The following is a 17,032-nucleotide window of genomic DNA, read 5'->3' on the forward strand; positions in this document are numbered from 1 at the left end:
AGCATTTAATTGGTGGCTAAATTCAGAGTCAATTGCAAATAATGCTTGATTTGATCTTCGAAATAACCAGAACACAGCAATATCACCTTGCAACGTAACATATGTGGTTGAACTACTATCAAAATTCTCTACCACAAAACCTCTGCTTTTCCCTCTTTTTCCTCCTTCGTCCCTCTTTGATTTTCCTCCACCTCATTCCTCTGACCTTGATCTTGTTGACCTTCAACTCACCTAATCCTCCCCCATAGGAAATACTTGATTTGATATAGTGTACACTACCCTCTCCCCGTCACAATGAGTTATTGACTGGAACAGACATGAAGTCATCCACAAATCCTCCCCCAGGGTAATCAGGAGGAAAACTAATCCATTTCTTGTGGGCATCTGCAAGATTTGATTGTTTATGAATCGAGGGTTTTGTGGGTTGCTTATGAACCTGGAATGGTAACTTTTACAGTGCATTTACAACTTGACATTATGTCTCTTATCACAATGGCGCTAAAGGATGGGTTCGGTATTTGCTTTTTCCTTCGTTCTGCAATATTTTTTGATGTGTAATTTTTAGCTATATTAAAGTAAAAACAAATAAATAAAAAAGAGAGTTCTGGAAATTCCGGGTGAAAATTCCGGCAAGTCTCAATTCTCTTACAACTACCAAACAGGACTGACTCAATTTGCAATGAATGGTCAGGTGTTTATGAGGTGACAAATAAAGTGATGGCAATGACACGAGTCGATTCGTAACTTTATAGAATGACAGTGTTGTCACAGTTATGTAATATAAATACGTGGGAAACAGATTCCATTGTCGGCAATAGCTCAGAAGAAATTACGTATGATTTGAAGTTTGACTTTAGAAAAGATTACCTGAAGATTTACAGTTACAAATGTTTAATAATTATCTTTGCACATGCACATATATTATACCTTTGAGTATTACAGTAAAACCATAGAACTAATTAAATAATTCAAATATTAATTGCCACAAAGTTTTATAAGGGATTTATTATCTTCATAAAGAGGGAATTAACAATGTCTTCTGAAATTTTGAAATTGACGTGTAATTCGACATATTTGCCAAGATTTATAAAACTGTGAAAATTTATTGAGCACCCAACAAACATGAAAATTAGTTGAACGTTGTGTTGTTGATATGCACTTTGAAAGCGACGTTTAATTTACACGAATCAAAAGTGAACACATAGCATATAATTCAAAAAAAAAAATAATAAAATTTATATGTATAAAATACGACCATTTTTCCTGCCACAAAAATTGCCGAAAAAAAAAAGATGGATTAATAAGCAGAAATCCATATGTTTTATTGTATCTATTCTCAACATTCTCGAATTCGAATTTCGCAAGTCTATAGAAAGCAGTTAAATTGAATCTTTTATTTGATTTGTTTATATTATCATATTTAATTACATTAACACATCAAACAGTTGTGTGTTATATATGGGATGGAAATAATGTGCAGCAGTGATGATGAATGGGTTCTGAAAACTATCTTAAATTTTGTTTTTAGCAATTTCTAGAATTTTGAAAGGAAATTTTAAAGAAAAAAAAACCCAATAATCATCGCCTAGCTCGTTTTCAAAGCTGTGCAAATTGATTTACAGAATCAAAAAATACGACATTTTTAAATTTAAATTATCGTACTGGTTGAAGAGGAGGAGGCAGCAGTGCAAACAAAATTATAAGTTGTGAAAAAAAAATGAAAATGATCACAGTCTGAAATTTATATAACTGCAACATGCCCAATGAAAAACAACAGCATCAGCTATAATTAGCAATATTATGGAATTTTATTGATTAAAAAGATTCGAAATAGAATAATCGAATCGAATGCTTCAACTTTTTTTTCTTTAATGATTGAATTATAGAAAAAGTTGATAAGATATAAGAAACATTTTATATAAATTTAATTTTCTGGAAACATAATTCGTTTTGTAAAAACATTTTGATTTTTGATGAGTGAGATTTATGGAAGGATTTATCCAAATTTTCTTTTTTTTTTAGTGATATATCAAAACTTAGAAATTTCAAATCTAACAGTTGGTTGAATACAACGGAATGATTTGATAATTCCCATCGTATGGTTGTATCTGGTGAACTTAAGTCCAATAAGGAATTGGACTAAAATCGGAAGGCACGCTACATTGATATCTGGACAACCCTGATGATGAATGTCAAACGTTTAACAATGGACAAATTGATATGATATTTTAAATCAAAATAAAAATTCTTAAATATGAAATTATAATTAATAAATGATATTAAAATTTAGCAAATTTTCATTAAGTGCCAGTGCCATCAATAATTGGTTTTTTTTTTTCTTTTTTAAACTGTAAGAAGATAAAATTATTTGTAAAAGTTAAAAATGTTGAGGATCATCGAAGCATAGGAGAATGCCCGTTATGATGTTCATTGTGTTTTGGTAAACACGTTTCCATATATTTTGCATGAACTAATAAACAGTCTTTTTCAATCTTTGTGTCAGTACGAGTATTATCCTGAAAATTCAAATATCAAACGATCGTTTAAAAGAAAAGAAAAGAATTAAAATGAGATGATAATCAGGAAACTTTGACATAATTATCTAATATGGCATGATATTTATTTACTTATTTATTTATTCATCTACTTTTTTATAAATGAGTGATCTATTTGAATTAATACTTTCATTCCTGATTTCACCAACCAACGAATCAATCAATCAAACCTTTTCATTTTCTTATCCTCTAATATTTCATTCCTAAATGCCATAAATTTTACAAAAATATCACAAACTAAATCTTTTTGTGATGAATCTGCATTGTCTTCAACATCTGTATCAGTTTTGTTCGCATCGGTATCCGTTCCAGCTATTCCATGGCCTAAAATTACAACTTATGATGAATTTTTTACTGATTAAAAAGAAGAAATGATAAGATTCTTGAAGCATTTTTTTTTTCCTTATTTTTAATTATATAAATTTTCACTTATAATAAAATTTTTCACTTGAAAATCAAATATATGAATCACTGTATTTACATTTTGATATATACTATCAAATCAAATTTCACTTCCATCTTCTTTTCTCATGAATGAAACATCATATACAAACCATCGGTAGTCTCCTCCCTCTTGTTACTTTCTTCCAAATGTTTCATCAAAACAGCAACCACAACATTCACCAATACAAATTGTGAGATCAATACAAATATGATGAAAAAACATGGCGCTAATATTGGATCAACACAACAATTTGATTCACAACGATCTGACGGATCACAATCGTCACGCAATGCATCCTAAAAATAAAAACGTAAATTGATATTGAAACGTTCTGTTAGAAGTAAAAAATATTAGAGGATTTTTTTCTCACAATTTTTAATGAAAGTTATAACTCAAAAAAAAAAAACAAGCAAAATTCAAATGAAGTTGACTGCAGATATTGCAATTAGTACTCACAAATATACTACGAATTTTTTTCTTCGGTTTGTAAAAAACTTAAAATATAATGAAACTTTATTAATCTTCATCGCTGATATACCTTCATGATTCCATTCCAGTTATCACCTGTAGCTATGCGAAACAATGTAAGAAATGCCATGCCAAAATTTTTGAAATGAGCATGCTCACCAAGTCCATCACATGGATGTTCATCCGAACACTCTAAAAAGTTCATTTTATCATTTGAAATTGTAAAAATATTTTGGTATCCCAAGTACTTTAGTTCTCAATAACTGTTAAATTGTTTGCATTTTTTTGGAATTTGAATGATTATGACGACCTCAATATCATACTTTTCCTTTCCTTCTAAATTTTTACGATAAATTAGTTAAAGTTACATCATAAACCTCTGTGAAATATTTTTACCACTATTTTGAATTGAAGAAAAAAGGAAAGATTTGTTATTCTAAGTTACATACCAAGTTTACCAAATAACTCGACACCAAGAGCGGCGAAAATGAAAAATAGGAGGAAGAAAAGAGATCCAAGATTTCCAACTTGTGGTAACGCTTCACCAACCGTGTCCAACAATGATCGGATACCTTTAGCCATTTTTAGCAATTTTAACACTGTAAAACAAATCACATGATATATACATATTAAAAACTGGTAATTAAAATTGAATTAACGTCTTGCAACAATTAAAAAGGAATTATTTTAGATATTTATTTGATGCTTATTTGTGTTAATGTCGCAAACATATTTCCATAAAAGAAAACCAAAATTATTTGGAAAATTAAGTTTCAAAAAAAGAAAATTTTTAATGAAACTTGTCATATTAAACGTATTTTTGTCAATACTATCCTTTTCAACGATATTGTAGCTTACATTAGTATAAGACTGCTTTAAAAGAACAGCTAAATGGAATTTACATTACCTCGAGCAATCCGAAGGACTCGCATTACTCGGATAATTGTTGGATTAATGGGCAATTCTAAAGCTTCAAATTCCTCGAATACGATACCAGCAATAGAAAGAATTACAATGGAAATATCTAACTGATTCCATCTGTAATTGTATGATTGTTCTACGATGCAGCATAGACTAGCCTGTTTTGATTTTAGAGAAATTGTGAGAAATGGTAAGATAAAATTCACAAACTTCTTTAATTTAATGCAAAATAACTTAGAGTAGGGTTCAGCTAAACTTGACCTTTCCTAGTTTCTTTTGGAACAAATGAATTTCTTACCGTTCACTGAAAAACCGACGAACTCCTAATGCTATAAGTTTAATCGCAGATTCAAGAGTGAAGACAGCCGTAAAAAAATAATTTAGTGTTTTAAGAACGTATTTCAATCCAGCTGGCATCATATAAAATTCCATAGCCATTGAGATTACATTTACTCCTGCAACAGTTAAGAGCTAGTGAAATGATATGATAGAAGAATGTGGGGATTTTTGCATTTCTTTTAAATTCCAATTTATTGGTTAAAGGGATACCATATAGCTTAGTGCATCAATTTCTTCTTCCTTTTTTGCAGAATTAATAAATCATGACAAAATTTGATAAATTGCTGAGACTAGGAAGTAAAGTTAGGAATTCAGTATCTCGAATTAGCATAATGTTTAAGAGCCGCTTCAAACCTACCAATAACAGCGGCGATGGCTAAGTCGAAATACTTTGATGTTACAATATTGTTCAGAAATAGTCTTGATGGACCATAACTTTGCCAGTATGGTTGTGATTTCTCTCCTCAAAATGTCAACAAATGTAATATATCACTTAAACTACTGAAATATAAAATTATTTAAAAGTTTTTCACGCTACAAAAAAAAAACCATAAAAACTTGATAATTTTATATTCCTACAAGCTCCGATGTATTTTAACAATAGTATCAATTCAAACAGAAATTCAGTTCTGCAACTTTGTTCACTTTTAATTTTACTTATAAACGGAAATTAAAGAGAGCAAAGAAAAAGATTGAAAAAAAAGGAAATGCAGTGATTAATTACGTCTTTTTTTCTTTTGTCCATATTCGCTTTCGTATTGTTGTCGTTTTAATTTTCGTTCCAACCGCTTTTTTCGCGCTTGTTCTTTCATCTCAGCTTCCAATGCTTCTTTACATTTATGAAAATTTTCCACAACAACACCAACAAACATATTCAATACAAAGAATCCAACAAGTAGCAAGAAGGAAATGAAATAAATCATTCGCCATTCATTGTAATTTTCGATTGGCTAAAATAGATATCAAAATAAATTTGTGCATATAAAAATTTTCAAATAAACCAAAAATGTAATAAATTATTTAATTACCTGTAAATCTACACCTGTAGCATCGATACCTTGATACATGATAGCGACCCAGCCATCTTTACTTGACAATACAAACAGTGACATGAGTGCCTAGAAATGTTAAACTTATTTCACTAATATATAAATTTTAACCCTGTTAGCTTACTAATCCGAAATTATTCATCAAAAGATGAGAAAACTGCTAAAAGCTTACCTGGCCAAGATTATCAAAATTATAGCGATGATTAACCCATCGATTCCGTGGGTCCATCAGACAATCTGTTTTTGTTGTGACATTATTTATACTTGGTCCAACACAGTGAAACATCATACCCTATAAATAAATTCATTAAAACTGATGCTAAGTCTCTTGGATGTGATAATCTTCAATTCTCCTTAAAATTTAACCAGTTGATTTGATTGTAACCTGTTACAATTTTTTTTTTTTTTTTTTTGTTTTACAGATACACCCACTACCGATTATCCATAAGGCATGCCCGATTGATTAAATCAAACTTTACCTTAAACAACTGAACACCGAGAATACCAAAGATGATGAAAAAAGTGCAACAAATCAAAACAATGTTTCCAATGGGTTTCAAACTACTTATCAGCGTCATAACCACCAGTTTTACTCCAGGAGCTCGATTAATAACACGCAATGGACGTAATGCTCTCAGCAACCGTAATACACGTATAACACCAAATATTTTTGGTGAATCTGAAAAGGTAGAAAAATCTCAGATTTAAGATCAAATGAAAATAAACGAAATACCTATTTGTAAAAATATATACCTGTTCAAAATAAGTAAGAATTAATTGAACTTACCTATATGAACTAACAATTCAAAAATAATATTTATAAGACTTATAATGACCAGTGCACCATCCAAAATGTTCCATCCATCTTTAAAATAGGCATCTTTTCCAAGTAAACATCCATTTGCAACAACCTAAATTGTTATCACTGAATGATTACTGACTAAATAATCTTCAATTTATTGTTATCAATTCATTCTTTTCATTCAGACTTATTTAATTTAAAAGTTTGAAATCATACTAACTTTCATACTCATTTCGATGGTGAAAATTACGGTGAAAACATATCCGGAAAACGTGAGAAATTGCCGTTCTAGAGATTTCGGAGGGATTGATGGTCGTTCCATGGCTAATGTAATGCAGTTAATGCCGATGAATATCAAAATCGTATAATCAAACCACTTTTTCTGTGTTAGTTGAAGACACCTAAAAAAAAGAATGGAAAAGATGGCGATATTGTGCTTTGCAATCGTTTTATATTTTTATTGTAGAAATAGAATTGGAATTATTCCTTATTTACTCTTTTTCCTTCAACTAATATCGATATTAGTTATCAAATTACAATTTTTCCATTGATCTATGTAAAATTTCTGCTCGATGTTTTTCCACTGATATCTATATAAAATTTTTGCTCGATGAAATTATAACAAACTTACTTAATTCGAATTCGATTTTTTGAACTAAAAATATAAAATGAATAATCGGCACGTTTGTAAAAACACGTCTTCCTTAATAATCGATTTAATTTCGTATTATGTTGTTCTCTTTTACGTCGTTCTTCTTGTTCAATCGCTATTTGCAATTCTTCATTAACCTACAAAAATATTTTTGTCATTATTCAAAAATTCTGAAAAACATTATTCCAAGTTCAGAAAAAAAATATTTGTGTGGAAAATTTTGTTTTTTTTTTTTTTTTTTAAAGCGTTTGTCATTCATTCTTCAATAAAATTAAAATACTTATGATGCTGAATTTTTTTCAGCATCATAAGTATTTTTTAAAAATGCTGAATTTTTTCAAAAGAGCATTTAATATGTCTTAAAATTGCTAATTTAATTGAAATTTGCTTTACTATTAATTAAATCAAAATCTCGTAATTAAAAAATCTTATAATCAAAATTATATTAATGTAATAAAAATTTTATAATTAAAATTAATGTAATTAAATCTTATAATTAAAATTAAAAAATAAAAATCTTATGAATAAAAAAAGAAAATTCTATACATTTTGATATATCATTCAACTGTACACATTTAATTTCATGCAATTTCTGTCTAACAAAAATGATACTGATTTCGGAATTTAATTGATTCTTTGCAATGACTAGAATCAAGCTCTTTTTTGTTTGTTTACAAATTTAATCAAGAAATGTACGATTAACCTCAATTAGTCTATCTCTTGTGTATGCCTCAATAACGGCTTGTCGACCACCAATAGAGCGAATTGGATTGAGCCTCGTTTGCATTCCACACCAACTATTCATACGTTGTCGCACTTCATCACTTGAATAAGGGTCAAAGTATGATACCATCTGAGGCAGAATAAGTGAAGTATGTCGGTCTAATCTTTAAAAAAAACGACAATTACTCACTTTTTAAGCTAATTCTTTTGCTTTTTATTACACATATATAGATAAATGGGTGAAAATTGTTTAAATGACACCTGTCACAAAATCTGACCATTGACAGTAAGATTGTAATTGTAAATTTAATTAACTTAAGTATTACATTGCTATCATTGTTGATAATGGATCATGCTTGAAAAAAATAAACCGGCAAATTAGAAGGATAAACAAATGATAATTTAATGTATATCAGGGAAGGGTATTTTGTAATTTGAAGAAAAATAATTTTTTCTGAAAAATAAAATTGTGACAAAGTTATGTTTTTTGATTTGACTTGAATTAAAAATGAGAAAAAATACCGAAAATTAAGATTTGGATTAATAGCTTTTGGCAGATGATGGCGATTAAAACTACCAGTTCGTCTGGTAAGGAACGATTGTTGCTGCGATGATTTTTCACCTTCCTCTTCCTGTAAAAAAAACGAAAAAATGGCATAACTTTATATTACTAAACAATAAATAAGTTCTACCTATGACTTAATGTATCAGTAACAGAATCAGAATCACAATAAAACTGTGTCTTTCCTTTTTTTGGTAAAAGGTATAAATTTTAATTAAAAATGCAGGTAACTTCAGGTTTCTAGCAAAAATTTCTAAATTTATAAATGATGAAGCTTACATCATCTGGACTTGTCGGAACACTGTACCTCATTTGATATACATCTTGAAATGCTTGAAAATTACCTGGCCCACGGTTATAAGAGTAATATGTGGGAGAACTCTGAAAGACTATTGGATGTGGTACGAATTGTTTTATTTTTACTGTTTATTGAAATGCAAACATTAAAAGAAAGTACATGCACCTTTTGATTAAGATAAGTGGATGAGGAGGAAGCTTTAGCCAGAAATAGTTCCAATTCTCGCTTTCTTTCTTCTTCCTCAACAGTTGCTTTCTTCATAGCTTCTTCTTCCTGGAATCTTATTTAAAATAAATTATTCAAGAATGAATAAAGTAAAGAATTCGGATAATTTCGTCATATTTGTAATTCATATGAATTACAATGGACTTATTGAATCTAAGTGTTAGGTTTTATAGCATAAAATAAAAATTAGCGTCAAATCATTCGTAGTATTTTCAGGAATTCTGATTGATTATTCAGATTTTTCCCAGAATAATTTACTCTTATGATCGTTTCAATTTTTCCAACAAAAGAATTCACTTCGTCAAAAAGGTTGAGAAATTTTACCAGCTGTCGTTTTTCTTCTTCTTTACTTTCTTGAAAACCTTCAACCAGGATGGCAACAAGCAAATTAAACAGTACGTAGTTGCCAAATGTCATCAAAGCAACAAAGTACAGAGCTGCCCAAGGTGTCGTACGAGCCATACCATTAAATAAAACGACATTCCAATCCTCTTGTGTTAAAATCTTTGAAATAAATAGGAACTAAATTTAAATCTTGAAAAGAAATATGCTTCTGGTGTAGAGCTACGCATACAAGCTTCTGCAAATTGAATTTTTTCATTTTTAGCTAATTATTTAATCAAAAAAAAAAAATTCCATAAAGTGAATATACTTCGTTACCAAATCCGCAAAACTAGCATTCATTTCTAGTCCGAAAATTATATTTAATTCATTTTAATGAAACTGTGTTTTGCATTTTAAAAGTTTGAAGACAGAAATTGTTAAAAAATATGGTACATACCTGAAAAACAGTGACCAGTGCCCACAAAAGCGAGTCGAAGTTTTTCCGTTCACACTTTTTTGTCTGATCCATTGCATTGACAGGATTTTTGCAAAACTTGCATCCAAATAAGTTCATCCCCAATATACTGCAACAAAAATTTCGATGAAAATTAAGTAAACAAATGACCAACAGATAAGATCCTTTGACATTAGTTGACCCTTAAAAGAAATTTCAGTATTACAGGCGACATTTTTTGAAAATTTAGTCAATTTCTTAAATATGCTTCCATTTACAATTTTATGTAAATAAGTTTGCACAGTTCTCATGCATACCTGAAAATAAAGATGAACAGAACAAGTAATCCAAAGAATACTGTCACATTATCCATTGTACGTAACATAACAACTAATTGATACCGTAAAGCTGGCATAAATCGGACCAGTTTTAAAATCCGAAGTAGACGAAATGTTCGAAGTACTGATAACCCTCCCTTTCCTTCTTGAAACAATTCCAACACACTGTGAAAATCAAACAACAACTTATTTTTTTTTTTCTTTTTTTTCAAATAAAACATTTCAACTCTTACAAAATTTTCATTTCCGAGAAGATCCAAGAATTCAATTTGATTAAACAAATTAAAAATAAGCTTTACCTCAGTGCAACTATTCCACCATCAAAAAGATTGAATCCATCAGAAAGATATCCAAATAAACCATCTGCACCTATTTTGAGCAACATTTCCAATGCGAATAAACCAGTGAAAAAGTAATTACTGATTTCTAAGATTGTTGTCAGCAATTCAGGCTAAAAGTGGATTTAATGTTGGTTACGTCCAGATTAAAAATTAGAAGCAATATTTTATCAAATATTAACTACAGTTTTTTATCAGTAATTCATTAGTAATTTAATGCATTAATCGAAATAAACCTGCTGATGGTACTCGACACCCATACTGAGAGTATTAATTAAAATAGCGAATAAAATACCGCGTTTGAAATGATTACAAACTACAAATGCTCGAAGCTTTTTACGGAGTTGACCAAATAGCGTAGAAATTGTTTTCGTTAACTTATCCTTAAAATATATATCAGCACCTTAACAGGTAGAAATAATACAATAAATAATTTGAATATTGCTTAAAAAGTTGTTTAGACTATTATAGATTATATGAGGCAAAAGTTTTATTTCTTCCATTTCAAATTTAATTTTCAAAATTTCGTTCTTTTTCTTCATTTTATTATCAAAAAGAAATGTAAATCACGAATATATATTACTGATTTAATGCGGGAATGATGACCACAGCCATCGCTGCTATCGACACCACCAGCAACGTCACAATCAAGCTCACTTTCGGTTCCGGATAATTGATCGGAAAGTTCCACATCACTTTCCTCACCACTCGACAAGTCTCCCACCCGAAGAGATTTTTTCAGAGAGGTAAGCTGATTGTCATTCGTTGAACCTATTTCCATGTCGCTTTCTACACTGCTTGTTGTGCAATCTGTCATTTAATGTCACAAATATACCAATCGCGATGTTAATTTGTAAGAAAATGCATTATTCTACCAAAAAGAAATACTTTAAACAAATTCACTCCACAAATTTTGAATTCTTGAAATAATTTATCAAATTTTGATAAAAATACAAAAAGAAAAGCATACCATTCATACTTCCATTCCATTTCAGATTCTTAACACTGCTTTGCAATTTACTTTCTTCATGATAAGTACTTTCCAACGGTAATAATTTATCATCTATAAATCGCTGTAAATTTTTATAATTCGAAAAGGGAACAAATTCTTATTGTTAGTGTTAAAAGTTAAATTCGTTTAATTGTTCATCACTTAAAACGTTGTCATTTTTAATCTTTCAATTAATTTCCTCGTGCTATATTTAGTTAGAGCAAGCTTAATTTGTCACAAAGTGAAGATGTAGAGGTAAATGTATCATTAAATAGGTGATGGACAAAATGTCACAAATATAAGTTTATGTCCATCATTTAATTTCAAACTGGTTGTATTACTTGTAGCAGCATTAGTAACTTGAATATCTTTCGTCTTCGTTTCTTCAGAATTTCCAGCTTTTGGATGAGTGTCATTAGAAAGACCTTTGAAGAATTTTCGTCTCGTTGCAAAACGTTCTTCCCAAATCTTCCATTGCTGAAACAAAGATTTCCTAATAGCGCTTATATAAGCGTTACTCTTAATCTAAGCTCATTTTATTTGCATGATAAAATATTTGAGTAAGGCTTCACATATATTTATGTATTGATACCTTAAGAAATCGTCTTTTCAATCGACGAGAATAATGTCTTATAGATTTGATTATAGCTGCATAAACACTGTCACCACCTTCACCATCTCTCGATGAATGAGCTGGATCACTACCTAAATAATGCCATTTTCTTGAACATGAAATTTTGAAATTAAAAAACTTGCGATGGCGAGAAATACCGACTAAGAGATCCTGATGATCGTAGTCTTTTTCTTTCTTCAATCATTCGTTCTGTTTCACGTCGTTTCGTTTCCGCAAACTGTGTCGCAATAACAACCAAACATAAATTGATCATGAAAAATGCTCCTACCTGCAGCTTATCATTATATGGAAAAAGGGGAAACTGAATTCAATTTAAATTAATACACTCTATTTTAATGATTTGATAAATTAATACTAAGTAAATAAATAATCATTTTAGCATTTCATCTATTCTAATTTAATATGAAAATTATTTTAACACATATCATTAACATGCAAGAAACTTACAATAATCAGTAAGACAAAATATATCCAATTCCAAAATGAATGCGCATCTTGTACATAGTACATTATATCTGTCCATCCTTCTAAGCTTATTACCTATGCAAAACTAACTTTATTATTAGTTATTTTATCAATCAGAGATTATAGAATATATATTGTTTCTGATCAGATCCACTGTGACCAGATCGAAATATAAATAACATTAAAATTTATGCTATATTTTGAAATTGCGAAAAATGACTTTAAAAAAAAAAGGAAGGAAAAATTGATACGAGAAAGATAGCAATCCATGCGAAGCCAATATTATCAAAAGATATGGATCCTTGGAATGGATTACGATGCATAACTTTGCATTCATTATAGTAAGCATTCCAATTTACACACGCTGTTGTGTCATTTTTTACATTTGCCCATTCATGTATTGTTAAATTACATCTGAAAAGTGAAATATTTGAGAAATTTCATTATCAAATTTATCATTTTTTGTCTTTTTTCAAAGAAATGAAAGATTTAAAATTACAATTAATAGTTTCTAAACAAATTCAATTAAATAAGCTGAATTATTAATTCTGTCAAGCACTGAATTTTAATATCCTTTAATTTTAATATTCTTTACTTTTCAAGTTAATTATTTTATATTTACAAAAATTTAATATTCATTAGTTTACTATTGCGAGAAAATTAAATCATCATTAATAAAAATTTTGATTTTTCTAAAATCCCTTATAATATGTTAAAATTCCATTAGTTTAGACAAAAATAAACAATCAAATTTAAATAAACAACTTTGGCATAGAATTTCCAACAATATTTTTATTCATTTGTAGTGAAACTGAATTTTAAATTAATTAAAGTTGATACTTGAAACCTTACTTAACTCCGTTGTGTACGTAAGGAGGTAAATTATTGCATGTATGAAGACCTGATGAATCAGCTTGACTACATATATATTCTAGCGAGGTGTCCTCTGGTATATAGTATCTACAATGGAAAAGATGTATTAATGAAAACTATTAATGAAAAAATAGAATCTAATTAAGTACCAATTGATCTATTAGAAAGTAGAAATCTAAGACAAAAAGTGTTTAAAGGGATCTGAAATAACCAGTAAAGATAATATCATCATTGATAATCTAATCTAATCAATAAACATAATATTGTTAATTGATCTGATCGATGATTAGCTTATAATATATATTACAGTGTTGGAGTTTTTACCGTGTAAGTGATATATCTGAGACATCAATATCAGCATTTATTTTGGGTAAGCTAATAACACAGCGATTTCTGAAATTTATCATTGTTTTGTCGTTTTTCAAAGAAATGAAAGAATTAAAATTTTTACAATTAAAATATCAAAAATATGCTTTAATTTTTATTTTTGCTCAAGAAATTCTGATTTATTCAAAATTATAATGTTACGACTGAATAAATATGTATACTAATCAAATATTTTTTGAACCTGAGGAAACTTCAAAATGTCACCTAAGTAGTCCAGCCCATAACTGAACACCAACAATACCAAATATGAAAAAGACAAAGAAACATAACAACAATACATTGCCGAGCATCGGTAATGTGTCCAATAATAGGTTAACTGCAAAAATTTAATTTAATCAAAAATATTAATATATTTTTTAATGTCTACCAACTTCCTCTTTCTCATTGGCTTTCGTTTTTTTTTTTTTTTCCCTTTTTTCTTCTCCAATTTTTTGCTCATTAGACATTATAAGTAGAATAATTAATTGGAAATTATTACTACAAACCAAGAATTCTCATAGATGGTATCCTATTGACAGCACGTAACGGTCGAAGTACACGAATTGTTCGTATAGCGGTTAAATTTATATTACCCAAATATTCTTGTAATAGATATTCTGCACACCTAAAATCCGACTGGAATTTATAATGAAATTATCATTTCAAAAACAAAAAAGATTGAAAGATTAACCTAATATTAACATATCTGAGTATTAAACAATATTTTTCCGGATCTTTTTTAGAGATGAAAAGATTGGATTCGATCCAGACTTCATCAAAGATTTACACGCTATGCGCCTGGATTATTGTAAACACAACTGACATATTTAGATTCGACTATCAATTTCTTATTATTTCAAACTAGAATGAGCCATTCATCAGGAAAAAAAGGAACAAAATTTATTAAAAGCTGCAAATATAACTGTCATGACAAATAAGGAAAAAAAAAAATGAAATTTAATATAAGCAGGAAAAAAAAAGAAATGGTATGTGATAAAATACAACAAAAAAGAAAAATTAAAAAATACCCTGCACAAACAATAAAAAAATCAAGGCGATTCCAAGTATCAGAAAGATAAGCGGCTGAGCCATAGAACCCGAGTGCAACTATTTTGATCATCTAGAAATGTTGATTTTTTCTTTTCTCCTTTTGGTAAGTTTTAATATTATCCTTCAAATTGAAATATTATAAAAATTTAATGGATTTTTTATTCAACTTTTTAAAAATAAACAAATAAGTAAAGTTTAGAACAAACCATTTCTATAGCAAAATATGCAAAAATGATATGATCAATAGTTGAGAGAACGTAGCAACGATATGTCGTACAATTATCATTATCCTCACATGGCCGATACATTCCAAGCGTTACACAGTTGACCAAAATAACAAACATTGTTATCCGATCAAACCACGGATTCATAACCATCCGTAACGCCCATGAACGTGGTGGTACTGCTTGCCGTAAACAGTATAAGGCTAGTTCGGTAAATCTTAATATTGATTATGTTTGAGATCTATAATTTTTAATTTTTTCTTTACTTTATTTTGTAATATATAAAAATTATAAGGTAATAATTACTTCATTTTATTCTTAGGTAAGATTAAATAATACCATTCGACATTTACGATTTATTAATTTTCATCAAGTTTATTTATTTATTGTGTTTTCTTTTTTGCTGAGGAAATGAAATAGGAGAACTTTATCCATAACGTGCATGAACGTGGTTTATTGCTCGCCATAAGCAGTATAAGGCTTGTGATTAGCTGTGAATTTTCAATCTTCCCGAAAAGCAATCATTAATTTAACTGGAAGGAAAAAAAAATACCCTGGATAGGGTAAATCGCATTCATCGTCAATAATATCCGCTTCACTATCCCAACCAACTTGGGTTTGTTTCTGACAATCGTCTTCCAAAATACTATCACACCATGGTCGTAATGGGCTTACTTCCATAGATAATGAGAAAGTTTTCTTCCTAGTTGGCAAGAAGCCTCTATATTCCGTGGATGAGCCAGGTCCCAGTGCTGACAGCACCTGGAATTGGTTAATCAAAAATACTATTGAATCTATAATGTAACCATATTAAAGTAATGTGATGCTATAGGACATGTAATATGAATGATTTTTCACTGTTTGCTAATCTCTCAAAAGACTTCAGGAAATTTGTGCTAAACAAATTTGATCAAGTATATGTAGCCAACTTGGTCTACCTATATTTAGAAGTACAGTATTATTATATTATTTATTATGGGGACTCAAAACCACTTTATCAATCAATTTATTATTTTGTCGGATTTTTCCTTTCATGCTTACTGTATAAAATTAGTATATTGTTCGATAAATGATATACCTGGGAATCACCCACGTAAGCTTCGGTAGTTCTGCGCCGTGATTGCAAATAGCGTCTAGAATTCGATTGACGCCTGCTTAGCAATCCGCGTGGTCCAGAAAAACGTGAAAGTGATTGAAATGAGCGTAATTCCCTCGATACTGGTTGTTGGAGCATTGTGAATTATGTTATGTCATTATTCAGGAATTACTACCTAAGTTCATTTAGTATTTCTCTTCGGCAAGTCTCATCTGCAATATTTTTTCAGTTTTATTCATCATTTCATTATTTTCTCTTAAAAATTTCTCGATTTACTACTTGGTAGTGAAGCTGTGGCAAAATTTCGTGAAATTGCTGAGTGATACTGTGTAATGTATCGAAAGTGAGTACACCAATTGCATTTTTAGAACTTCTTATGAACTATTATAAAGTATTACAGCAATGGCATTCACATCAGTTTATCAAAAGCTGAAACTGTTTGTCAGCAATTCATAGAAATTTCTATTTTAGCGGTTTTTTGAAATCGTAAGTAAACACTGATGAAATTTAATTACTTGATATGCAAGGTGAATCAAACGTTGTCAGTAATGATACAACTAAATCATTTTTAAAACTTCATTACTGTAGTAGTACTGAAAGGACGAATTAAATATATGATTTTCTTTTTTTTTTTTTTTTGCTGAAACCCTTACATAGCATTTTACATAGTATTCTGTTAAATTCAAAAATGTAAAAATTTTTTCTAGACATTAAAGTTTTAAACTTCGTTATTTGCTCGCTCATTATTTAAAAATGGATGAAATGAAAATTGCTTTAAGTAAAGAAAAACGAAATCGGAAATTCAAGGGGAAAAAATAATCCACCAATAAATTTTCATCC

The 17,032-nt window shown here is 29.3% G+C and overlaps 1 protein-coding gene across 3 annotated transcripts; it reads right to left on the reverse strand.

The window, feature by feature from the left end:
- Positions 1-2,393: 2,393 nt before the first annotated feature.
- Positions 2,394-16,330, reverse strand: Bma-cca-1 (cation channel family protein; the record flags this gene model as incomplete). Of its 3 annotated transcripts, none has more annotated exons than XM_043074531.1 (39): positions 2,394-2,516; positions 2,794-2,879; positions 3,110-3,296; positions 3,539-3,660; positions 3,918-4,067; positions 4,376-4,506; positions 4,688-4,844; positions 5,087-5,191; positions 5,453-5,678; positions 5,757-5,846; positions 5,950-6,069; positions 6,257-6,456; positions 6,565-6,688; positions 6,800-6,980; positions 7,211-7,368; positions 7,935-8,055; positions 8,477-8,586; positions 8,796-8,897; positions 8,980-9,087; positions 9,364-9,543; positions 9,821-9,947; positions 10,135-10,320; positions 10,455-10,606; positions 10,730-10,876; positions 11,077-11,303; positions 11,464-11,556; positions 11,826-11,961; positions 12,077-12,189; positions 12,260-12,386; positions 12,566-12,658; positions 12,835-12,997; positions 13,436-13,543; positions 13,781-13,849; positions 14,048-14,159; positions 14,329-14,447; positions 14,851-14,942; positions 15,079-15,313; positions 15,650-15,858; positions 16,175-16,330. In XM_043074531.1, the coding sequence occupies 39 exons, from the start codon at positions 16,328-16,330 to the stop codon at positions 2,394-2,396; spliced, it is 5,445 nt and encodes a 1,814-aa protein (XP_042930465.1). The 3 variants fall into 3 exon arrangements, with proteins under 3 accessions (XP_042930465.1, XP_042930464.1, XP_042930466.1); XM_043074530.1 differs by having other exon boundaries at positions 7,935-8,118; XM_043074532.1 differs by lacking the exons at positions 2,394-2,516; positions 2,794-2,879; positions 3,110-3,296; ... (32 more) ...; positions 14,851-14,942; positions 15,650-15,858 and having other exon boundaries at positions 15,227-15,313.
- Positions 16,331-17,032: the final 702 nt, after the last annotated feature.

Source organism: Brugia malayi, assembly GCF_000002995.4.
Source record: "Brugia malayi strain FR3 genome assembly, contig: Bm_v4_ChrX_scaffold_001, whole genome shotgun sequence".
Classification (NCBI taxonomy): domain Eukaryota; kingdom Metazoa; phylum Nematoda; class Chromadorea; order Rhabditida; family Onchocercidae; genus Brugia; species Brugia malayi.